The 25,390-nt window shown below is 45.7% G+C and overlaps 1 protein-coding gene across 5 annotated transcripts in view; it reads right to left on the bottom strand.

Moving 5' to 3' along the window:
- Positions 1–779: 779 nt before the first annotated feature.
- The window catches only part of MKNK1 (MAPK interacting serine/threonine kinase 1), a 37,575-nt gene continuing 12,964 nt past the window's right edge, over positions 780–25,390 (bottom strand). For 2 of the 5 annotated variants that reach the window (XM_084873328.1, XM_084873329.1), the window contains 11 exons: positions 22,158–22,259; positions 19,527–19,624; positions 16,309–16,388; positions 14,685–14,758; positions 12,292–12,396; positions 8,981–9,036; positions 7,075–7,170; positions 5,325–5,519; positions 4,525–4,689; positions 3,387–3,430; positions 780–2,096 (listed from right to left, as the gene is read on the bottom strand). In XM_084873328.1, coding sequence (XP_084729454.1) covers positions 1,859–2,096; positions 3,387–3,430; positions 4,525–4,689; positions 5,325–5,519; positions 7,075–7,170; positions 8,981–9,036; positions 12,292–12,396; positions 14,685–14,758; positions 16,309–16,388; positions 19,527–19,624; positions 22,158–22,257 — 1,251 coding nt within the window. In that variant the 5' untranslated portion in view covers positions 22,258–22,259 and the 3' untranslated portion in view covers positions 780–1,858. Of the gene's footprint in view, positions 2,097–3,386; positions 3,431–4,524; positions 4,690–5,324; positions 5,520–7,074; positions 7,171–8,980; positions 9,037–12,291; positions 12,397–14,684; positions 14,759–16,308; positions 16,389–19,526; positions 19,625–22,157; positions 22,260–24,367; positions 24,475–25,390 lie in introns of all 5 variants that reach the window. The other 3 variants (XM_084873327.1, XM_084873330.1, XM_084873331.1) reach the window with 3 other exon arrangements.

The raw sequence follows: 25,390 nt of genomic DNA on the forward strand, positions 1-25,390 counted from the left end.
GAATCCTGAGGCATTGGGAGACTTGGAGCTAAAAGGCTCAGATGGTGAAGCCTGATTTCTTAGCCCAACCCACTCCGGGCAGATGGAGACGGGATGTGAGGGTGGTGAAGGTCCTGCAGAGAGAAGACTGCCAGTAGAGTGTGTTGTCATCCCTCGGAGGCACTCACAGGACAGGGCAGCTGTGGCTGGGCCCGTCACCGCCCCCAGAGTGAAGAGCCCCTAGTCCCCGCTCCAGCTCTGCTCTGCCAGTCCACTGCCCTGACACTCAGCTCTCCCTCCTGCCACCTCCTTGGGGACTTATAAAGGCCCTGCCTTAGTCCTTTCCAGCCTGGCTCTGAGATTACAGGGGACACGCACACAAGAGCCCTCTGCGTGGTGAACACGCAGGCCGTGGATGGGAGGCGCCATTTTTCTTGGTTGCCAACTCGGCACACAATGGGTCCTCAAGAAGGGCTGCTTTAGACAGAGGGGAACTTTGCTCCCACCCGGGTGGTGGGCCGAGCTGTGCGGAGGGTGCATCGGTGAAAGCATGCTTTGAAGCCAGCCTGCCAACAGCACCTTTTCCTTGATGGGGAGACCCTGAAAGGCAGAGGCTATTTCTTACTCATCGCTGGGTCGTGGCACAGACTAGGAGATGGACAAATGTTTGATGACCCTCATTTCCTCACCTGAAAAGGAAAAGCAATCGTGTCTCCTTCACCTTGTTTTGTGAATCCAATGCAGTCCGTTCTCCTCTTCAGGTTTGCAGGCAAAGAAAGGATTACCAGGAAGGCCACAGCTTTAATTTAAAAGTTTTATTCAAACAAGCACAATGTATAACAGCATCGTGGTGTAGTATAAATGTCTGCCTGAGATATGCATATCGACTTTCTTTAGGTAACTCAGCAGCTCAGCTCATCTGATGCCAGGTTCACCTTCACACTCCCTGGCAGGCAGCAAGCACCACATCACTCAGACCGGGCAGCTGGGCTGCCTCAGGCCCCAGACCTGTGCTACCTTCCACATCAGGCCTGAGAGGCAGCAGCAGACTTGGACTCTAAGTCACTTAAAACCAATTAAAATAATAGAAAACAGCTGGTTAAAACCTTTCACACGCATGGGCATTTAAGAAAAGAAGAGCCTCCACGTACTCTAGTTAGTCCATGGGCTTGCAAGTGGGAAGAGCAAGGTTAAAAAAAAAAAAAAAACTTTTTAAAAACGAAATAATACTGACTTTAGCAGCAATCCCAAACAAGGAAGAGGATGATAAATGAGGGACACATTTCGGTCACGGCAAAGAAAGATTATGTGCTTCTCTGTGCTACAGACTGGAAGACTGATCTGGCTCCGGGATGCAGAGCCTCTCTGCCCTTCCCTGAATTGAGGGGACGGCTTTGCTCAGCCCAAGGGGAGGACATCCGGAGGACAGAGGAAGGTGGAAGGACAGACAGAGTGGGGGGTGACTGCGCAAGGAGGGAAGGGCTTCTGTCAACTGACGCTTCTTGAGACTGCCTCCCTGAAGGCTGCAGCCCCAGCCGCCACACTGCCCATTCTGGAGAGCGGGCTGGCAGGCTGATCCAGGATCTGCAGGCGGGTGAGCAGGTGGGCTGGAGCCCGGCAGAGATGTTCCTGCCTCAGGCGATTATGCAAAGTGACAAGTGATTGCTTTCCTTTTCAAAGACAACCCCTTTGGAAAAAGTCTTTTCCTTGAGGTCCCTGGGGGAGATGGGGGGTTGGGTGGGAACCTCAGGGCCTCTGTGGATGAGAAAGCAGCTCCAGCCCCACAGCAGGTCCTTCAGTGGACTCTGCAGACTTTGGCCTCACAGGTTTCCAGAAGGCAACACCTGGTCAGGCCTAAGGTCTGAAGGTGTGACTGGAGTCAGTTGAGAACTGTGGGGGTGGGGCATGGCCCCTCATCCGTACTTCGGCCTGCCTGGGTCAGGGCTCTCCGCCGGGCCAGGCGTGACTTGGAGGGTGGAGAAAGCCTCACGGAGCAGAGGCCTTCGGCCAGGGCCTTGGACTCCTCTGCCAGTTCATTCTCCTCGTGCTGAGACAGCTGGCGGTTAAGGGCAATGGCCTCGGCCGCAAAGAGCGTCAAGTCCATTGTGCTGCTATTTCTGCAGAGACAGAAGGAAAAGCAGAGAAACGAGGGAGGCAGGACTCAATGGCCTCAGCCAGGCCAGCTCCCTGACATCCCCGCCCACTGCTGAAGTCCACACTTCTACCGGGTTTTCCTGAGCCAGCATAAGACTGCTTTCTGCAAAATCGTTCTTACATGGTCTGGAATCTGACTTCACTGAGGCTGGAATGGCTTTAAGCCTCAATTACCGTCCTTGGACTTGAGGGACAAATGCCCCATTCTTTCCGCACACCCTCCTCCACAGCTGTGCACAGAGCTCTCCCAGTGAGGGCTGGGCACATGAAACCCACCCATGTGTATCCTTCTCCCGTCAGGGCAGAGAACTCCAAGAGCAGGGCCTGACCCTTTGTGTCTGTCCCTAGCAGCCAGCTCAGGGCTGGCACATACAGGCACTTGGGGTGTGCTGAATGAAACTGCTGAAGTGGATCTGAGGTTTGGGGCCTCAGAGCATCTGGATACAGCTCCAAAGAATCAGGTAGGACAAGCTGGGCAGTACACTCTAGTTCAAGGGAACTGAGAATATAAAAGTGTAAGACTTCCCTGTGAAACTCCCAGAAACTGGCCGTGAGGTTGGTTCCTGGAGGGATTCCCACAATGCTTTATCCCTGGCCCTTTGGGAACAGGGCAGTGCTCACCAAGAATGTGATTACGTGTTAAAAGGCACTAACATCAAACAGATCCGGGTTCAAAGTTGAACTTCCAAGGCCTTGGATAAGTTAACTTCATCTTTCTATGCCTTAGTTTTCTAAACTATAAGATGGGATAATAGGAATACCTCTCTTTGTACCACATCTGGCATGTGGTATTTATTATACATGGCCATTATTACTGTCTAGTAGTATTTATATCACAATCAATCCTACTGCCTTACAGTGTCCAGATTCCTGCTACTTTCACCAAACCACGTGTGGCAGAAGGAAACCTTGTAATAACCCACAGATAAGGTCTGTTTTAGGGGCTGCAAATGGTGATTTCCAGTTAGAGTTCAAGTGTTTGTTTATGCAAAACAGGGTTTTCTCCTGCACAGCACAGGGAGGAGCTATGCTGGAGGATTGGGGGAGCCATCCGGGTGGAGGAAGAGAAGGGGTGAGACATTTACCGCTGGGGGTAAAGAAAGGAAGAGAAGTGGGGAGAAGGCAGGCCAGGAGCCTCTTCAGGCCTGAGCCTAGCGATGGGCTCCCCACCCCCACCTCCATCCCATGTGGCTGAGAGCATGAGGAAGTCAAAGCCAAAGTAGGAAGAGTGTTGAGTGTGTGGGAGCATTTACCTCTGGAGGACTTGCGGCGTGGGGAGTCCCCTTTCTGAAGCTTGCTAGAATGGGAAGGATAGATTGTGGGTAAGTGCTGCTCCCTCCTTCAAAAGCTGCCCCACCCATGTCAGCACAGAATGGGTAGGTTACCACAGGCTCTGGCCCAGCACAGGGACTTGGCCAGGCCTGCCAAGGAGAGAACAAGCAGGAAACAGCCCGCAGCTCAGTGGCCTCTGCATGAAGAGCCCTCTTTGTCTGGCAAAGTCCTCACCATTTTCCAAGGCCCAGCTTCAAGCCCCTTCCCCTGTGAGACATTCCCCCTTCCCTGCCACCGCCTGTCCTAAGCAGAGGTGGGTCATTGTCCACTGGTGCCCCAAGTGTCTGCCACACTGCCCTGTCATTCAATCCCCTGTTTCCCTCTCCCCACTGGAACATGAAGACAGGGACTGGGTCTAACTCATTCCACTATTGCAAGTGTCTGATGTGGCGAGTACTCAGTAAACACAGCAACTCCTGAGTGGCTGGGAATTCGCCACTGAGAGACACTGGGATTGGGTCCCACCTGTAACATGGGGCTGTCGGAGCCACTGAGGCCGAGATATAATGACTCCCAGGAGGTCTGGCAGACCCCTGGGAGGAGGACAGAAGTCAGGCCCCATCAATAACTAAGGATGGTTAAAAATGATTTCTAGTAGAGACTTTGGATAGTTTGGTGAAAATGCCACCATTTGCCTTTGGAAAAGACCCAGACCCCAGGACCTCAAAGGGACCATATGTGCCCCTCATGCAGCCATAGCAAGCAGGCAGCAAGGCCTTGCTCCTGGGTGCTCTCAGCTAGTGGTCTTCGTACAAGGGGGTGGCACTGTAGGCACCCATGACACCACTCTGCTTCCTGGGCTGGATGCCTCTGCCGAATTCCCCAGAGGCCTCTGTTTGTTCTAGGGAAGCATGGGCCAGCGTGGGCCTCAGTCTGTGACCAAGTGCATGACCAGTACGGGTGGGACTCAGTCTGGGGCCGGGTTAGGAATCAGTTCACGCTGTGTGCACAGGAATTGAAACTGCTGTACAGTCTCCCTCCAGCTGAAGTTTGAGAGCTTCCTCATGGCCACACTGCAGCCTGAGGAGGTGGCACGCTGCCCCTCCCTGGGTCACTCACCCCCTGCACCCATGGGTGCTGCAGAACTTGGGCGGCGCTCAGTCTCTGCTTCGCATCTCGAACCAGGAGCTTGGAGATGAGGTCTTTGGCCTCACTGGAGATGTGTGCCCAGTCCTTGTCAGGAAACTCATACTTGCCTTCCTGGATGCTCTCAAACAGCTTGTTCTAGGTGAAGAAGATTCCTCTTGAGGTGACACAGGCCAGGTCTGGTCACTCTGTGCCCAACTGACTTCAGTTGAAGCCACAGACTCCCTATCCTCTCCCCTAAATCATCAAATGACACAGAATGCCCTTGGCAGGCAGATGGCTATGCTACTTGGCAGGCTGGTGGGTGATGTGTGGGAAATATCAACCATAGAACAAAGCCTGGATCCCCTGGCCCTTCACACAGGGCCCTCCAGGAATGGGCTCCTGGCAACCTCTAAATTCTCATCTCTCACCACAATCTGCCTTACATGCTACTGTCTTCCCTCTACACATTCAAACCTCTGTGTCTTTGTAAACCTCCGTGTCTTTGCTTGTGCTGTTCTTCTACTTGTATATCTTGCCCCCTTTCCCCTGAGGCCACACATACCCGCTTTCTTGCAGACTCAGCTGAGGTATGATCTTCTCTAATTGGCTGGGCTAACTGCCTAGGTATCTCTATTTCACCTGGTGGATGCCCTTGGACAAAAGAGGGCAGGGGCACTTTGTACCCCTTTACAGATCAGGAGCAATCCCCAAACCCAGTCTCGCTTGGCATCCTGCAACCCTGCGGGCTCCCAGCCCTGCTCTGCAGTGGGTCCTGGGACTGCACTCACCTGGCACACCCTGCAGACCTCTCCCCGGTCCCAGCCACAGTCGGCCCCACAGTGACCTACAAAGGGTGGGTAGCCACTCAGCATGATGTAGAGGACCACGCCAAGGCTCCACAGGTCACAGCGCTTGTCGTAAAACGTGGCCTCGTCCGTGAAGACCTCCACCACCTCCGGGGCCATGTACTCTGCAGAGCCACACTTGTGGGGGCCAGGGTTGGGGAGAGGGAAGTGACAGAGAAGAAAGAGGCTTAGTCACAGGGAGAGGGGATGGCAAAAAGCAGAGCGTAATGGGACTTGAGCAAAAGGAGGGAGCTGCAGAGCTGTGAGGAAAGCCAGCCAGAGAGCTCGCCTGATGACACCAATGCACTTAGAAAAGCTAGGCCAACTGAACATTGGGAAACTGAGTCCTATCATCCCCATGATCCATGTGACCAGTTCCAGGTCACCTTATCTTTTCTGGTCCTTCTCCAGCAAGCAGAGACCCCTGGCCAAGAAGCTCCAGGAATCGCTCCCTGCCTCAGCTCTCTGTATCCAGTCACTTAACGGGCAGGTGCTTCAATGTATCGGAAGCACGGCTCTGGGGGAGATCTGTGGAGATCGATTCCATGCAGCAAGAATTTCTTACAAGCGAAGTCCTGCCTAGCTTCCCTGCAAGCTCAGAGCAAGCATGCCCAAGGATTTAGAATTAAGAGACCATCATAGCTAGGAGAACTCTTAGAACAAATCCAGTCTCCCTGCTTCTCCCATTTACAGATGGAAAAAACCAAGCCTTACAATGTGAGAGGAATTTGTTTAAGCACATCAGTGGCAAAGCCTGGAACCAGGATTCCTTCCTCACATCCCTGCATAGAAACTGCTGATAAAAATAAATAATGCTTTTTGTCCCCCTCTTCATTATTTCAGGTTCACCAGGAAACCACCCCCCCAAACACCTCCAACACACACTCTAATTTGATGGAAAGATGGTAAGTGAAAAAAGGACATTTTCTCTGTTATTGGCAATTAGAGTTAATGCCTTTGAGAACAAAGTAGTTCAGTGTTGTAAAAGCTAATAAACAAACATTTCTAATAATGTTGCTCAGAATAAGACATGGGCATAGTCAAATGCATGTCTTTAATAAAGATTATTAGGAAAATTCATTTACAAGCAAGCAAATCTCCAAAGGATTATAATTACAGAATATCGAGTATGTACAGAGATGTTGTGGGAAGAAGTAGCTCCCAGCAGCACCATCTGGGCATGAAGTGTGAAGTGAGAGAAGCAACAGAACAACTTAGCCATGTGAGCCTGCATGCAGAGAGCCCGGGACCTCAGCTCTTGCCACAGAGAAGCCACACTCCCCATCCGCCATCGCTAGGTGATGCGCCAAGACTTTGGCAGAGGGAAGGGGACTCTCAGAGCTTTCACTGAGAGAGCCAAAGGGCTGGCCTGGGGGTGGTGTCTGTCTTTACCTTGGGCGGGGATCCAGGGCTCAGCCTATTCTTATAGATGTAATTTGTCTCCTCATTGGCAGAGGACCCACCCCAAGCTAAAAGCTCTAATGTCAGTTTCATTAGCAGTTAAGCACTGGGCAGGGAGGATGGCATCAGGACAAGCAGTGAGCCAGGTGACAATGCAGGCAGCAGGAAGAGGTACAGACATGCTCGTTTTCCTTCCTTAGCCCCCTGCTCTGGACTCCAGAGCTCTGGGTCAGGGGCACTCCAAATGTACAGAAGCTCAGAAGGAGGTGGCAGGGTGCCCAGTGATACATACCGGAGTGGTCAGCTCTGGTGTAGTTATGGGGGTGCAGGAGTTATTCAATTTCACCCCACTGCCCAAGTCAAAGTCACAGATTTTCACTGGAGACACCTAAAAAGGAAAACAGAGCGTGAAGGTTATAAATACAAGAAACCAATGGCCGTGACCAATGTGACTATGTGGGTGCACAGTTATGTGGCTGCCACCCTGCAGCCCAGCTTTACCTGTCAAGTCATGCTTACTCTCCTTGGGTTAATTGGGCATCACCTGAGGATCCATCCTACAGTGTCTTCTTCCCCATGCGCTTGCCTATTTCCTGACTAAGAGAAAATGCCTGCACAGCATGGTCAGGCTACTATGAATTGAGTATAAGACAAGTAGCAAACCTATGGAATACTGCTGACGAACAAAAAGTCAGAGAAGTCAGTATGTATTCCTGACACACTCCTTGCAGACCATTCGGTGGAGAGCAAAGGAATTATGAGTAAAATAACCCTTGACCATCTCAGGCGGCTGAGGGTGACCAACTTGTCTTTGCTTGCTTGGGACTTTGTCGGTTTAAGCACTGTAAGTCCTCCTTCAGGCCAGAGCAAACCGCGATGGCTGGCCTGAGACCACACAAAGCATGAGTCATCTCTGGAGCCACACAGGAGGGTGGTTTGTGTGCACACAGGAGAATGGTCTGTGTGGTAGAAGCAGCACAGAATCAAATGTGCTGGTTCTGGGAGTCTCAGATCACACATTTACCTCCTGGGGGAGCCTGGACAAGTCCCAATTGCTCCTTTCCTTCTTTCCTCCCTCTCTTCATTTTCCCCTCCCTCCCCTTTCAATCTATCTCATGAGATTTTATAAATATAAAATAGTTAAAAAAATATTTAGTATACCCACACAGTGCTGGCACACTGTAAGCACACAAATGTTAACTATAACAATTATTAATAATCATAATGATAATAATGATAAATTATATCAATGCCAGAGTCACTGACAGGAAGACACAAGATCGTATTGGAGCTAAAACATTACTATTCCTCACAAAAGTTGTAAGTACTAAGTATTTACTCATAGCCATTCCTCATGTATGAGCTATCCCTTAATTCAGACCAAGATACATGTGTTCATGCATACACACACATACACACACAGAGAACTATAAATGTGGGCCATCTAAACCATCAAGGCCTAATCCCTTCGTAGCAAATACAGAATCTGTCAAATTCATACATGCTTATGGAAATGCAAACACTTCCATTTACTAGTAAATTGAGTTGACGGAAAGTTTAAAATAGATGGCATTTGTTCAACAACAAGTATAAATGTTTACTTTCTAATGGGCAACAAAAAAAAGAAACAGAAACTCTTTTCAAGAACCTGCTTCCTGACCTGACTGGTTTGACTCAGTGGATAGAGCATCGGCCTGCAGACTCAAGGGTTCTAAGTTCAATTCTGGTCAAGGGCATGTACCTTGGTTGCGGGCACATCCCCAGTGGGTAGTGTGCAGGAGGCAGCTGATCGATGTTTCTCTCTCATCGATGTTTCTCTCTATCCCTCTCCCTTCCTCTCTGTAAGATATAAATAAAAAATATATATATATATTTTTTAAAAAGAACCTGCTTCCTAATTATGACCTCCAGTGACATATATACCATGATAGGAACAACATTTATAGGCAGAGATTTGCTTCATGTAAGATTAAGTTATTGTTTATGACTCCCATCAACTGCTCTAAAGGTATGTGCATTGGACTAGAAAACATTCATTTTGGGTAGGTCTCCTATATTTTACAAACTCTCAGGATTAAGCCAATCACACTGCTGAAACAGCAAAGAAGGGACAAGGAATAAGCCTGGAAACTGCTAATCAAAACTGAAAGTAAGGTGGCTCCCCCACATCAGTGTAAACACTGTAACATCCTAAGTACCTTTTCTGAAGATTCACACAATATATTTTCTGGCTTCAGATCTCGGTGAGCAATGCCTGAAATGACAAAGAGCAAGGAAATGGTTAACATATGCACATAATTATCAAACATTCCACACACAATTAATTTTTTCCAAATGCTGCTGTTCGCAGATTAATTCCCAATTATGGTACATTAAAAAGTCAACGAGCTGCAGGAGGCAGAAGTAACCAGAGACAAACCTAAAGCACCACTGAGTCTGCAAGTCGGTTTGAAGCAGAAGCTTTAGAAGTCGGGCAGGATGAGAAGGGCTAAATCAATCCCAGCCAGCCTACCTCTCAGCACTGTGGGGACAACCAGGAATAAGAAGCCCAACACGAAGCAGAGCAAAGAGCTCTGCAAACAGCCATGTTTGGAACAGCAATGCAGAAATAATGAGTGCCTTGTTTAAGAGCATCTCCGGGGGCTGAGACTGCTCTACCTCATTTCTTCTTGTGTGGCCGATTTAAAAAAAAGATCCCTTCAGTGGGACCTCCTTAATGTTCAGAGGATCAAGTGTTAGTGAACAATCTCCCAAAGCTTGCCCAATTCCCTTCTCTCCTGCTCCCATATCCAAGACAGTCCTGCCAGAGCATGGCAGGCCTGGTTGGGCCTATGAGTGTTCTTCAGATAAGCCTCTTCCCCCCTGCTTTTCAGCCAGCCCTCCTAAAGGAGACTGCAGATGGTAGCTGAGCACATGAGGAGTTAAAGTCTATTGACTGGGCCAAGAAGGCACCTAGGAGGAAACCACCTTCTAACCAAAGACAGGGACAAAGAACCATCTCACAGGAAGGGCTAAGGAATTCTAGTGGTAGACCCAGAAACCTCCCCCCTCTCTTTCCTCCTGCAGAATGTATGAGGCAGAGACAGGAGGGCTGCAAGGCTGAGCCAATGCCAAACAGCTACTGCTTGGAAGGACTGGAGAGCAGCAGAGGATTGTAGGATAACAGGAAGAAGCAGAGTCCGCTTTACTGAAACTCCCTGGGTCATCCATCTCTCAGACTCCCTGGCAGGTGACAGAGGCCCAGCCCACCGGAGGCTCTTCACGAAAGGAAAGACCCGAGCTCCAGCAGGTTCAATGACTTCATCAGTCACCTAATTGAATGAGAACCCAGAGCAACCCAGTCCAGGCTGCACAAATTGAGTCGGGCTGCAGCTCTCCTCACTAAAAGTGAAAGATATTTTCCATTACAGCAAGTGCTCCCACAGAAGGATCATGAGCCACGCATGGAGCCTTGCTCTCCAAATAGGTGCTGATGGCCGTGGCATTCCCCAGCCTGAGAACTGAGGGCCATGTGTAATAATAGGTCTGCCTCTGTGAGCGTACCAGCCATCCAGCTACTCCGGCTCATTTCCCAGAGGTTAAGCTGCAGTGTGTCCAGTATTTAAGAGCATGGAACTTGTTTCCGGGCTGACCCATTCTTGTTCAATTCATCTTCCCGGTGTGAAGTTATTTAGAAAACAGCCAAGTTCAGCTGGAAATCGTTTTTCATCCCCTCCAACTTCTAGGCACATGGGCATCTGGCCAGCTAGATGCTAACAAGCATTTCAGAACTCCTCAGACACCACCAGCCTCTGTTCCCTTTAGTGCATTTTTGTAAAAAAATAAATAAATAAATAAATAATAAAAGCCCCTTTACTCCCCTCTAAGGTATGGATCTTGTAAAAAGCGTGACCCAGTTTTGCAATCTATGAAGGCAGCTTGGGGAGCAGTTGTAAATCTCTGTCAGGCAGGTGCTACCTACATGCATCCCAGCTTTCAGAAACAGAACCACTGCCATTCATCATGCTGCAGAAAGCACAGACCCCCCCCCCCTTCTAGGAATTTTCATCCCGTGTACAAGTCAGGCCCCCAACATGGTGTGGCCTGGGTGCAGATCTCCCCCAGCCACTGGAGGAAGTGGGGTAGAATCAATGAACCAGAACCTCCACACCAGCCTGCACTGTGCTGCCGGCACAAGGTGGGGTGCGTGAGCAGGATGCCTACAGTGGTCCTGCACACTCACAGCCAAGCTGGCCCACATCCACAGAAGTGAAGGGAGCAGAGCAAAGTCACAAATTATTCCCATCAGGTAGAATGCTTTAAGGCAGTGGTCAGCAAACTCATTAGTCAACAGAACCAAATATCAGCAGTACAACAATTGAAATTCTTTTGAGAGCCAAATTTTTTAAACTTAAACTTCTTCTAACACCACTTCTTCAAAACAGACTTGCCCAGGCCGTGGTATTTTGTGGAAGAGCCACACTCAAGGGGCCAAAGAACCACATATGGCTTGCGAGCCGTAGTTTGCCGACCACGGCTTTAAGGGAATATTAGGAATAACAATGCTTTCTGCCTAGTGGGGGATAAGGATGGAGGAAATAATATTATTGAAGAACCATGTACTATGTGCCAGGCACTATTCTCCATATTGTATATGTAGACACACATAGGACACACTCAATTATGTAAGTACAGATGAAAGGCTTAAAATAGTGCGCAGCACATAACAAGTCCTATCTAAGTGTTAACTACTGTTGGTGATACAATTCTCTTTTAATTCTCACCATAATTCTGTAGAGTAGGCATTATTCTAGCTGGTAAAAAGGTAAAGCCAGAATTCATTATTTCTATGGCACTGCAGTTTGGCAAATTAAAAAATGTATGTTATAATTAAATATATTTATAGAAATGGAAAAACACCCAATTTGCAAAAACATTTAATTTACTAAAAAAAAAAAAAAAAAAAAATCTTAGATAATTAGTCCTAAATAAGGATTGTAAACCAAAGTGTAATTCAAACACTAGCAGCCCTACCTTTTACCACTATGAGGTTCAACAGATACCTCAAACTTACCATGTTAATAGAAAAACGTATTTTCCAGTTATTGTGAACAAGATATAAAATTACAAATATACTATCATGCCAATATAGGTGGTATATTTTAAAAGACTAGAAGGAATAACACCCACATATTTATACTAGAGAGGTGGTATGATGCATGGTTTGCATTCTTCATTTGAAAAGGGAAAGAAAATTATCCACATCCACACACCCACATATACCTATTCAACATGATTTCAGTGTTCTCTTCCCTGCTTTCTTCCATAATCCTTATCATTCTGAACAGGCCCTCATCTATCCACCACCCACATCAGAAGTCTGGAGGCACCTGGTTTCCCCCTCACCCTCATGGGTAGGCTGCCAGCTGCACCAGCTCTTGGCCCAGCCCCTCTGCCTGGCCTGCCTTGTTCCCTTGGTCCCTAGAGACTGGCTAGCCCAACCCACCACCACGGCAAAGGCTTGGCTTACCTTTGGTGTGGAGGAAGTCAAGGGCAGCAGCCACATCCTGTACCACGCGGCTGGCCTCTCGCTCATTGAAGTGCTTCCGCTTCTGGATGTGGGCCAGGATGGAGCCTGGGAAGCAGAGGAACATAAGGAAATGCCTTTTCAGGCTTTACTGAGTACAACTTGTCAAAGGTCAAGTGTCCACAGGTTTGGGTGAAGGACATAGGCTTATTCAATGCTGAATGTCTAGCACCAAGTGTGGTTCCTGGCACAGAGGAGGTACTAGCACAAAACTGCACTGAATAGAATCCGTTCCGACTGCTAACTTCTGTACCTGTCTATGATGAGTACAGAAGAGAGTGAGAACAACTATTTAAATGACCAAAATATGTAAATGCCATTTGGCTTCTGGAATAAAAAAGAACTACAAGTGAATCCACCTGGGATAGGGGGCCTCTCTGTAGGAATTTTTCCTCCTTTGCCTCTGATTTTAGATCCAAATGACAGCATAGTCTACAAACAGAAATTCCACACCCTCACCAGATATGCAAAGATCTAAAAAAAAAAAGAGAAAAAAACTGCTTTCCCCTGAACTTTATTATTATTATTATTATTATTATTATTTTATTGGCAACTTGTTTGAAAAGTCTCTGAGTTTCATGATGGACGATCATTACCTCAGGCCTTAATTAGAAGTCTAAACATATACTTAATAGCAAAGTACCTCCTTGCAATTTCTCAAAGACCAAGTAAATTTTGTTGGCTAACACTTACTGAGTAGTTGCTATGTGCCAAGCACTGTGTAATGCTCTTTAAATAGATTATCTTAGCCTCACCACAACTGTACAAAATATATAAAATACAGTTATCCCCATTTTATAGATAGGAAACCTAAACACAAGAATGGTTAAGCAATTTGTTCGAGATCATACACCAGTAAGTGGTAGCATCAGGACTTAAGCCCAGTAAGTCTGGCCCCAGAACCTGTGCAGACTTCCCCTCAGGAAGACCTGTGGCCCAAATGCTGGGCAGATGGGTTACCCTGAGCCAATCACACTCTTTACCCATTGGGTCTGGTCTCAGTAGAGTTGCACTCTGAGTGATATGTACAGATGATCCCGGCGGCATCGAGTATTAAATCATATAATTCAAAGTCCTAGTGCTGTTGGGTGGGGCGGGGCAGATACAGGCACTAGCATATACATATAGCTTGGCTCCAATGTGGTTTATGCTCACCTTCAGTCCAGAAATACTGGAAGCCAGTATTTCTGGACTGAAGGTGTCGTCCTAAAAGTGGTACATGTTTACTTATTCTGTTTTTGGCACGGACATGAGATTAAAGATCTTTCACTTGCCAGATGAAACAATCAAGGGATCTTAACATGTTAGGAAACATTCCAAGAAAACCAGCTCCTGGCTAGATCTCATGTTTTCCTTGCTGCAGTGGAGTCTCTTGTTTCCAAACTTGTTAAAAAGGAAGGTGGAGTGTAACATACTTCTCAGCTAGCCCCCATCATAGCCAATTGTTTTAATAAAATTAACTGCTGATAATTATTAAAACGTTAGTACCTACCAGGTGCTGAGCTAAGCATTTCACATGAATCATCTCATTTAACCTTCACAGCATCCCAAGGAGGTGGGTGCTGTCATTATCCCTATTTTACAGAAGAAAGAATACTGTTTGGGAAGGTTAAGTGGCTTGCCCACGGTAAGTGATGGAGCTAGACTGAAACTTAGCTTGGCTGGTTTCTAAGGCACGGTCTTTTAACCATCAAACCCCTCCACATAGTCCTCCACTCAGTGCCAGACACCCTCCCTAACCTTCACCTTGCAAATGTGTCCAAGGTTGGGTAAGTGATGGGGAGGACAAGCGCTTCTCTTTCTCCTTCTCTTTGTCAGAAAAGCAACTTCAGCATGCATGCTGGTGACTGTGTGTATAGATGATGGCAGTAGTGGTGATAGTAAAGAACAGCATCATTCTAACTGAAGGTTGGCACATTCTTGGGCCTCTTCTCTATCCTTGGTCTGTATCCTAAACAATGGAACCCTCCTCTCCTCTGGTGAGCCTTTCTGGACTTCACAATGTATGTAGGAGCTTCAACCCACAATTAATTCTGTTAAATAGTGAATGTGTCAAATCATGGATTGATAAATTGATGACTACATATATCTATTTATGAGCCCTATTATAATGAGAAGGCATTTATAGAATGCCCACACAGGTGACATTCTAGGCTCTGCAAAATGCTAATTATCATCCTTCCCTCCGGCCTCCCTTCTCCCAAATCAAGGGCAGTTTTAAGTCCTTCATCCTTTTTATTAGCTTGACTCGTTTTAGAAGTCTCTGGGATTCATGATGGATGATCACCACCCTGGGTCTTAATCAGAAGTCCAAACACATACTCAACAGTAAGTACCTCCTTGCAATTTCTCAAATACCAAGTAAAACCTTGTGTCATCTTCAAAGAATTCAATCAGCTCCAAAATGTTCCTTAAGTGGGGAAAAATAGGAGGAAAAGGAAAAAATGGTATTATATATTAAAGCCCATTTACAAATATACAATGAAAAAATATATACAACACCCTGTAACAGGGCAGAAATCAACCTGAAATCAGAATGCTTATTAAAGACCCGTGTTTGAGAAGCAGCCAATGGTGTTAGCAAGGCTCAGGTCACCTTATCTTTCCATAATGTTTAGTCTCTGGTGTTTTTACCAAGTCTGTGCTGTCAAACCCCAACCCTAAAACCCACTAGGTAGAGTTATAAAAAAGTCCTGGTCACATTAAACTGAATAAAATCTGCAGCCGACTGGAAGCAATTGCGGCTAATAACACTGAATAGTAGGTGTGTGTCCTGGAGGCAAGCAGCAAATAATTACTTGCCCTCCCTCTTGCCCATAAATCACGGGGCAGTATTTACATTGCCTGGAGAAAATGGAAACATCTGTCAAATAGACTTGGGGCCTAACGGAGGCACCACTAGACCCTAACTGCTAAGCGCTGCTTAATGAAACACCGTGTTCCCAGCCACCGTAGCACTTGTGGCCTTCCCCGGTGAGCACTCCTGTCTGCCTGAGCATTACCGTGCTCCGCCAACAAGGTCGTCTTGTAACTCAGTAGGGAAGCCACCAGCCTGGATATTGAAGGTGTTGGGGCTTTTTTTTCCCCTTTAAAGAACGAAATAAACCAAGTAGAGTCTCTAATGCTGAACTCAGAAGCTGCAGGCTGAAAATAAAAAATCTGTCCCTCATAAAAAAATGCTGACCACTTTGGGAGACACCAGGCTTTTACTAGTGTGAAGGCGTCCAAATAAGATGGCCAAAATGGCCTAATGTAAAAGAAGATTGTAGAGGCAGTGCCTGGAGTTAAATCAACAGCAGCCCCCATCCTCCAAGCTTAATGACAAAGCCATCAATACCGGGCCACTGGCTCCCTGCTGACCCTACCGTGGAGAGAAAGAAAGGGGAAAGCGAAGTCTTGGAGGTGACCCTGATTTAAAGCCACAGCGGGAGAGCCACTCATTTGGGGCTGGTGGTGAGCAGGCTCAGACAGGGTTGGAGAGCCCGTTGGCTCAGCTGTCAAGCACAGAGGGTTAGACCAGGTTTCACGACCCTCAGTATTAGCTGCATATATGTAACTACCATACGAACAGAAAACAGCAGCAAATATTCTTAATAGTTCTCATCATTCTCATCCATTAATCACAGCAGGTTCCTAAAAGTTTCCACTAGGCAGCCTAGTTTCCACAGGCACTTGAAAGAAATAAAACTCGATTTTTGTCCCAGACACTAATTCAGATTGCTCACTCATCTAATGGGCCTAATTGCTGATATTTATAGCATTTCAGCCTAAACAGGAGATAGCTTCTTTGCTGTTGTTATTTATTCTCTCTATTTTTTCTAAACATTGGAAGACAGAAGGAGCCATATGCAGTTGTGGGGGAGGGAGTGAGCTCAGGTCAGGAGGTGGTAAAAAAAGAACCTTTTTCTGTGGTCACACATCCCCCCAGAGAAGCAGCAACAAGCCCAACACTATACTCACTTGTTTCCTTGACACTGATACAGCGTCTCCACCTCTCGAAATACCCTACTCCGACTGTGCCCTGCTTGTTTTTCAATGATCTATGGGAAGAACAACATCTGTCAAATACTCACACCTGAACTCAAAACACCACTCAGCAGGAGCCCCTCTGGCAGAACAGATGGCCAAATTTAGCCCAAGTCAGTTACAAGCACAAGTCTGGAGTAGGACTTGGCAGTATAGGCCCTGTGGCCTTGCCAGCAAAGCTGCAGACTGGCCCGAGGGCTTTCCAGCCTGGCTGGGCTGTTTGACTCTGGCCAAGCACAACTCCACAGAAGCCTCTGAGGGCTGTCCCCAGCTGCCTAGGGGAGACTGAGGCAGCCAGCAAGACAAAGAGCTATCTCTATCCCGCTCTTATTCCAAGGATATCTCTTTTTGCTTTTCCGGTAAGAATTTATAAACTTTAATGAAGCATCTCCTAGTGCTGGAGGAAGAGCAAGGGGCAACGAAGGGCCCAGGTCAATGCCAGCTCTGCAGTTCATCTGAGAACTTACCTTTGATAAAAAGTCATTTGGGTACATAATCTCTTAACTCTTACAACAAAATCCCAAATGATAGAAAGAGGTAAAACATTGTGCCCACAGCTCTGATAGGTGGCAGGGCTGGAATTCAAGCCTAGAGCTGCCTCCGAAGCCCTTGCTAGCCTATATATCTGCCTGTATCCTATACATCTTCTCTCAAGAAAACCCAGAGGCCTTATCTCTCCTATGATACTGTGGGATGCTCCCCTCCCCACCTGTATTTGGAGACGCTTGGCAAGTACTGACTGAAGGGATGCGTGAGCCAACAGATGAGCAGGTAGTTTACACAGGGAGTGGCTGACTCTGAACATGTCTCCGGACCCATCCAGAGTCCCAAACTGCTGCTCTGCAGAGCTCGCTCTGCTTCACAGTCCCACATGATGAGCGGGCAGCTGATGATGACATCCTGTTCCTTCAATCCATGGATGCTGAGTAGAACATCACAAACTTCTCCAATATGTTGTAGCACACACATCCATGACCAATGCAATTTTCTAAATAAGTCCATGTCTGTTAGCAAACCTCTGGGCCCGTTTTCTGCACAGAGAGGTGTAGTGCTGGGGCACAGAAGCTACTCAGCTAATTCGTTCACCAAATATTTCAGATCAAAGTCAGGAAGAACTTTCGAGCAGGCAAACTATCTAGCAATGGCATAATTTTTTTCTGAGGAAGAAATGTACTCCTACTACTAGAGATGGGGAAGCAGAACATGGCATAGCTATTTGAGGAGTTACAGAGGATACTCAGGATTAGATTATCTTGAAATTTCATTCCCACCTTGAGACTCTAGTGTTTATCAGTTGTATGCTGATAGGGAAAGCCCTAATAAAACCAAATATTGTGCAGCCATGTGGGGAGAAGCAGCCCATCTCTAGATTTTCAAGAAACACGAGAGACATGGACAGAACTGCTGAAATCCGAGAATTGCCAAGCCAGGGTCCATCTTTGCCCAAAGATGCCAGGGGACATGGAGGAAGAGCCTGGTTTTCCTCTTATGAGCCAACTTTGAAGAAATAGGTCTGTCATCCATAAATATATTCAGACATTTGAAAATCAATTGACATTTGCAGTTTTTACCACCCTTCATGCATATTATTTTTTTTTTTAAATTACTTGTAATTTATACTGATCTGTTTCCAAAAAGGATTGGCAGTACTTTTGTTACCATATGAAACAATACTGCAACAAAAAGGAACATGGCTTAGCAGAAGTTTCCCCTTAATAAATCCACAGCTGGGACTATGGCCAATTGGTTAAAAAACACACATCTTGCCAGAACTGGTTTGGCTCAGTGGATAGAGCGTTGGCCTGCAGTCTGGAAGGTCCCAGGTTCGATTCCGGTCAAGGGTATGTACCTGAGGGCACATCCTGGTGGGGGCTATGCAGGAGGCAGCTGGTCGATGTTTCTCTCTCATTGATGTTTCTAGCTCTCTATCCCTTTCCCTTACTATCTGTAAAAAATCAATAAAATATATTTTTTAAAAAACACAAAAACCACACGTCTTCCAGGAGTCAATTTGACTGAGTCTTCCCATATGAGGCACCGCTTAGGCCTGGTGGCTCAGGTGGATGATTTGAAATAAGTCTGAATTGCCTCCTTGGAGTCAATAAGACCTTGCTTCTAGATCAGTAGTTTTCAAACTTTGGTGGATATTAGAATCACTTGGAAACTTGTTAAAAATACAAATACCCTGATGCAGGGTCTTTGAGAACCACTGCTCTCAATCCGTCTCTTCTTCCATTTGAGGTCAGCAAGTGAAAGCACAGAGGGGTGAAGTGAGCCATTCCAAGATCACACAGCTAGCAGCCACCTCTCCTGTCCCATAGCTGAGTGCTCCTTCCTCATAATCATGATACTCTACATCTGTGGTCGGCAAACTGTGGCTTGTGAACCACATGCAGCTTTTTGGGTCCTTAAGTGTGGCTCTTCCACAAAATACCCTGGCCTGGGTGAGTCTATTTTGAAGAAGTGGTGTTAGAAGAAGTTTAAGTTTAAAAAATTTGGCTCTCAAAAGAAATTTCAATTGTTGTACGGTTGATATTTGGCTCTGTTCACTAATGAATTTGCTGACCAATGCTCTACATCATTTGTAGAGCATTTTGTCATTTGTAAAATGTTTCTACTAATACCAGTTCATTTTTATTTTCATATTTATAACCAATCTATGAGAAAGAAAGAGCAGGTATTATTATCTTCATTTTGGAGATGTGGAAACTGAGGTTCAAGGATTTTCAGTGACTTTACCAAGGTCAAATAGTAGTAGTTTGTCAAAACAGAGATTCATGTGGTTGTCCGATTCCAAATCTGTTTGTTTACTCCCTGAAGCTAATTTCATTTGTCAGATTAATAAGAAGCATTCATACTATGAGGTAGGTATTTCAAGCCCTTTGCACATACTAACTTATTTAATCCTCACAAAAATAATATATAGGTTCTATAATTACATCTATTTTACAGATGAGGAAATTGAAGCACGGATAGGTTTAGTAACTTGCCTAATGGTACACAGCAAGTAGAGAAACCAACATTTGAATTCAGCAAATACAGCTTTGGAGCCCCAAATCTTATTGAGCCACCACATTGGGGCATATGAAATTTATTTGGTTTAGCACTGACTATGTACAAAGTAAAGCCTGGCATCCAGATGAGACACTCACTTTGACAGCATACTCTTGGCCATTCTGCAGGCTCACGGCTCCTTGAACTTTGGCATAGGCTCCCTCTCCAAGCAATTCAGAGGTCAGCTTGTACACATCTAGAGATGAAATGGATGAGAGATGAGTCACCCTTTGCAAGTTAAGATGGAAAGAAGAGCTCTGTCACTCAGCTTACTTGGGCTGACAACACAGGCACACAGTGATCGTCATAGTATGGTGTCGAGGAAGACCATTAGCTTTCCTGGCCATTTCAGAACTCAGTTTCTCAACAACCAGATCATGTAGAAAACACCTGTTCCCCATTTGATGAAGTCAGTGAAAGGGTTTCAATTCACACACATATCTCCCGAGTACCTACTATGTGTCAGACAGCATATTAAATTCATAATAGGGACAAAGCAAGGAATAAAATACAGTTCCTGCTCTTTAAGAATCACAGTTCAATGGGGGAGGCAGACATGTACACAAATGACCCCAGAATAAACTAGATAGTGGGAAAGAATATCAGAGAGAGGACAAGACATGGTAAAAAGGAACCAGGGAAGGGAAAGTTTAAATCTATCTGTTCAGAGAATCTGGGGCATCCTCATAGAAGGATGAATTTGTTTTTTGTTTGTTTGTTTGTTTGTTTGTTTTTTGTTTTGTTTTTTTTTTAAATATATTTTATTGATTTTTTTTTACCCCCTCCCTCCCTCCCACACATCCCCTCCCTCACCAGAGTTTTGTGTCCATTGGTTGCACTTATATGCATGTATACAAGTCCTTCGGTTGATCTACTATCTAGAAGGATGAATTTGAATCGACACTATGTATTCATTTACTCATTTGCTGAGTATCTACTATGTGCCCAGCTCTGTGCTAGGCATTGGTGATACAAAGGGGAATAAATCATTGTTTTATTTTATACCACACAAAAAGGACCCTCATTGGAGGTTTTTGAAAAGTTTCCAGAAGTCAACCACAGGAAACAGGAGACACATAAATGTAAACGGAAGCCTCGAGGTTTTTAGGGTGCTGAGTCAGAGTGGTTCTCACAGAGTAATAGGCTTGGGTTGAAAGAACATTTAGGTGGCCTGCCCAAGCTCACAAATAGCACAGGCTCTTTGAGCCCTTCCAAAAGAAACTACAGCTCCATCATAGTCTCTACTGAGCTGGCCTCCTTCTCCCTTAGCCTCCATTCTTCGGCTTCTTCCTCTTGAGGAAGCCTAACGCTTAAACCCACAGACTGCGTAGAATACTTTTTAACCATGAAATTAGATTTTATCACTCTGAGTCATGAGAAGCCCTACAATTGCACAAGCCATCCTTGAATAACAGGAACTACTCATATTCATTGAAAGAGCAAGACCTGTTGATTTGGAAATTATTCTAAAAATCATGCCAAACACACACACACACATCTACTGACTGGATTAAAGACAAACAGACTCATAGATACAGAGAACAGACGGACAGCTATCAGAGGGGAGGGGCGTTAGGGGGCTGGAAAAAGGTGAAGGTATTAAACAGAAAACAAACAAACTCACAGTATTGTGATTATAAGAGAGAAAGGTGTGGGGGGAAGTATAAGATGGTATATGGGAGATAAATACTGAAGGAAACAGACTTGACTTTGGATGGTGAACACAATACAATATACAGATGATATATTATAGAGCTGTACACTTGAACCTATATAATTTTATTATCCAGTGTCACCCCAATAAATGCAATAAAAATTTTTTAAAAATACACACTGTTGTTTGTAAGAATTTTAAATAACACGCTTTACTCACAATGGACACTTTAGTATTAGCCTTTTACACATGTCCGAATAGGTTGGTGGTTGGAAGTCCAATATTCCTGACTCATAAAGGGCCGGTCACTAGAACTACTCTACAAAACAATCAACTCATTAGTGTATCTGCAATACTGTAAAGAGGGGCCATGAGGGGAAGCTATTTCAGGTTTCACAAAAGAAACAGAATAGATGAAGGGGCATGTCACTACTAGGAGTAGCTACTGATCCTTTCAATTCTTTGCAGAAATGTTCAGTGATTCACTCCATCCCACCACATGCCCAGTGGTAACAGGACAAGCATTGAGCCTGGTGCCTCACACAGGATTCAAAACTTTTGATCATCAACACTGTGTCCTTTGAACACAACAGTCACTCTTAAAATGGTGTCAAACTCAGCACAAGTAGCTGCAATCTCTTGGAGTCAAGTTCTCTGCTTACAGAAGATTGAAGTTTCATTTGCAGCCATGGCCCTCTCTTCCTCTTCTTACATGGTTGTTCTACCTCTCAGCAGCCCTTCTAGGAACAGCTGAGGGGAAGATCACATCTGGAAGGGGCTGAAACGCACCAGCCAATCTCACTGCACGTACAACTCTGACAGATTGGTCTTCCTGTTCTTTGACCATTCGGAGGAAGCCTGTGCCTCATCCAAGGGCTTTTCTCATCTCTGCTCTCTCCCTTTCTGTCACTCCTTGTAAACTCTTGCACTCCTTCTTTCATCGCTATCATACACATAACCACGAGCTAGCTCTATGATAACACAGATCCTGTGATCTAGACCCACGAGCTTTTGGGAAGCTCCTCCCATACTTGGGGAGCCCCAGGCCCTGCTCTAAGAGAGTTGCATGACCAACCTTCAAACTTTCCCAGCAAGGAGTCAGTGGCCCGGGCCTTCCGCTTCTTCTTCTTCCTCTTGTCACTTTCTGCAATGGGAAGGGGTTCACTGCTGCCCATCTCTGGGAGAAAAGAGGAGATGCGAGAGAAATATCACTGTACTGATCAAGCTTTAAGTTTACCCAGAAGCAAAAACAAAACAAAACCCGGGGGAGGGGGGTGGCACTGAGACCCAGGAGCTTTACACTGATGGTTTTTAAATATCTGTGAGGACTATTGATTTGTTTTGACCCAGGAGGCAAAACTAAAGGCAAAACCATTACAGCAGATCATTAACTGTGGAAAGAAACTCAGACAGACAGGCTAGATTAAAAGAGGATAGCAGAGGCCTGCTTTAACCAAGCTCATTAGCACATGGATTTAGATCTGCCACCAATCAAACTATAGTCCCCAAACAGAACAATGAATCCATAAGCAGAATCCCACCTGTGACATTCTCTAGCTTCAGAAAGACAGGAAGGAGGGTGAGGTTGGAAGAGGTAAATGCAAAAAAAAAATCATACGATTAGTAACATCCCTATGTGGATGTGCACAGGGATTTAAAGGCCTTCAGTGGAGATTGCCTCTGTGAAGGTACAATAGGGCAGGGATATCTATGAGCACAGGTGAGTGCCTATGGAGCCAGAACACACGCTTCCCTCTCTGTTCCTTATTTGAGGGGATACAGGTAGGGTCCATTCAGAAGTGTGCAGTTGACAGGTCTACACCAGGCTGCTGGATGAGGTCATTTATTGCAAAAGCATTATTATCTCTCCTTGGCAGGCACCTGGTGCCCCCTGTTAAAGGGAAAATTTGGGAAGCAGATATTTGGACATTGGGCAGGAAAAAGTAGGGACAAAAAGAATAAGCAGGAGACTGAGAAGAAGAAAGAGAAAAGGAGGAATAATGAGCCAGTACCCAATCGTAGTACTGTTTCTAAGACACTCTAGTAAGGGCCTTCCCCTGGTAAAGATAAATTACTTACAGAACATGTCATGCCCCTGATCCAGAGTGGAGCCTTAATACTCTTTGCCTGCAGTTAGAAATAATAAGATTTCTCTGAAGTCTCAGGGTCTAAATCCCCACCAGGGTGATTAAACCTTTACATCCTTCTAAAATAGAGGCACTCGAGTGCTGATGGGGCATATGGTGTGAGAGCCTTTTAGACCAACCTTCAATAAACACAGGCTCTGGGTTGTTGGATTTTTTTTTTTTTTTTTTTTGAGAGATTTTGAAATGGAAGCTAACTCTTGCCCATTGAGGGAAAAGGCCCACTCTCTTCTCAGAGGACCCTCCTGAACATGATCAGGGAAATGACTCAGGAAGATTGATGAGAGCCAATGCACGTCTTCTATGCACTGTTCTCAGAGGCGAATACATGACAGCCATGAGGAGAAAGCACACAGAACGACAACCCTTTTCAACATCACAATCCAGAAAGCACGTTAGGCAGCCAAGTGTCTGACAGCTCAATTTAGGTGCATTCTTCCTCCCACTTTTAGGATCTGGTGACAGATTTTCAATTATATTTTATAGAAGAGATAAACACAGGGATAATAGGAATCCATAGAGAATCTCAAAATATTACTCTAGCCAACAGCTTCAAACACAAGATTCCTCTTGTGTAACACACTATGAATTAAAAATAAAATTAATCTTAAATATCTGCACCCAAATATCCACCCTTGCCAATGTATATTAAAAAGAAAAGAGCTGCTCAACATAGTGAGAAATTCTACAGGAGCTCAGGGAGGGGGCACTGACCACTGTGACAATAGGCTGAGGAGGGACCACTGTCCCTCTTGCTCTGCCTTGTGTGCAGTCCAATGTCAATCCTGGCGCCCATTTATTTTCTCACCAGCACTGCAAACCAAGTGCAGATGGGGAAGATTTTAGATTCACTTCTCTTTCTCCTTCCCCTGCCCACACTGATGGAAGGCCCAAGGACAAGCAAAACAGCCAACAAGCAGGCAATGTAGAGGAGGAGCCAGAGGGCTGGTGGTATTATAATGCACAGGGGATGCTCAAACATTCTTACGATTCTAGCTAGAAAACCCTGTTAGCTGCAATTTATACTTGGTTCTTACCACAGCAGGGCTGAGGGAGCCTCTTGTGGAAGAAGCATACCTCTGAGCATGGCTGCACACTCAATATTAGATTTTTAGGGCTTCACACACAAAAGATAGAGTACCTGGACTATTCTGCATGGGTTTCATTGGAAGAGGGTACGCCAGAAGGGACAAATGGTTAAGACTTTCCTTAGAAACAGACCTTGTTGAAGGAGAGTTGTTTTTGAAACTAGGAAGAAAAAAACGTAGGAAGACAGTGAAGTGAAAAAATGTGCTTAACTTCCCTATTTACACTAAAGGAAAGGGGAAGGGAGAAGTGTTACAATCTTACCAAGGGGTAGATAGTTTCCTCTCTGGAGCCTGTCATAGTCTATTTTATCATCAACAGTACACTTGTAGGGCCTGTGGGACCTTATTTAATATGCATGCAATCATTTAATAAAAGCTTCTTCAGAGGGCAACATTCCACAACCAAGCAGGTCCTTGGCTCACCTCCTTCTCTTGGCCTAAGGTTTCTTCCCAGCTATTAAAACCCATCCCAAAGGTCTCCATCCCTTTGAATGAAGTAAGGTCTGTGCAAACTCTGTTAGGCACTATGCAAATATTATAGATGGGATTACTGCACTGAACTGGAAATTCATTTTCTGCTCCCTAAACCCTGCTGGAAATTATTAGAGCACTGATTTTATGTGGCCTTGAGAGCTCCCCAAAGTTCCTAAAGGCCAGGACTGCCACCTCTTCACCTTTGCATCTCCTTAAGTTAGACATACAGCAGCCTTCAGAGAACATGCATTGAAATGAAAATGATATAAAATTATGCAAATATGAGGTGTTAGGCATGTTACCCAGGCCCTTTAAGTATGAGTGCACAAACTGAAAGAAGTATGTTTGTGGGTACATGTTTGTGCTTCAGACAACAGTTTCATGAATTCCCTGATAAACTTCCTCTCAAAAAGAGCACTGTGACCCAAAAGGTTTTTAACTTTCTAACCCTTGATACAGGATTGGGCAATGTGTCTGTTATTTCAGAGAAAAAAAGTGAGCACTTCTTTTGTTTTTGGACTGAACCAGCTGGTGTGGAGGCTCCCAGCACTTCCACCTCCTCCTGCCCCTGCCTTCATCTTGGTTCACATTTGTATATTGGT

Source organism: Pipistrellus hanaki, assembly GCF_964339955.1.
Source record: "Pipistrellus hanaki genome assembly, chromosome: 2".
Classification (NCBI taxonomy): Eukaryota; Metazoa; Chordata; class Mammalia; order Chiroptera; family Vespertilionidae; genus Pipistrellus; species Pipistrellus hanaki.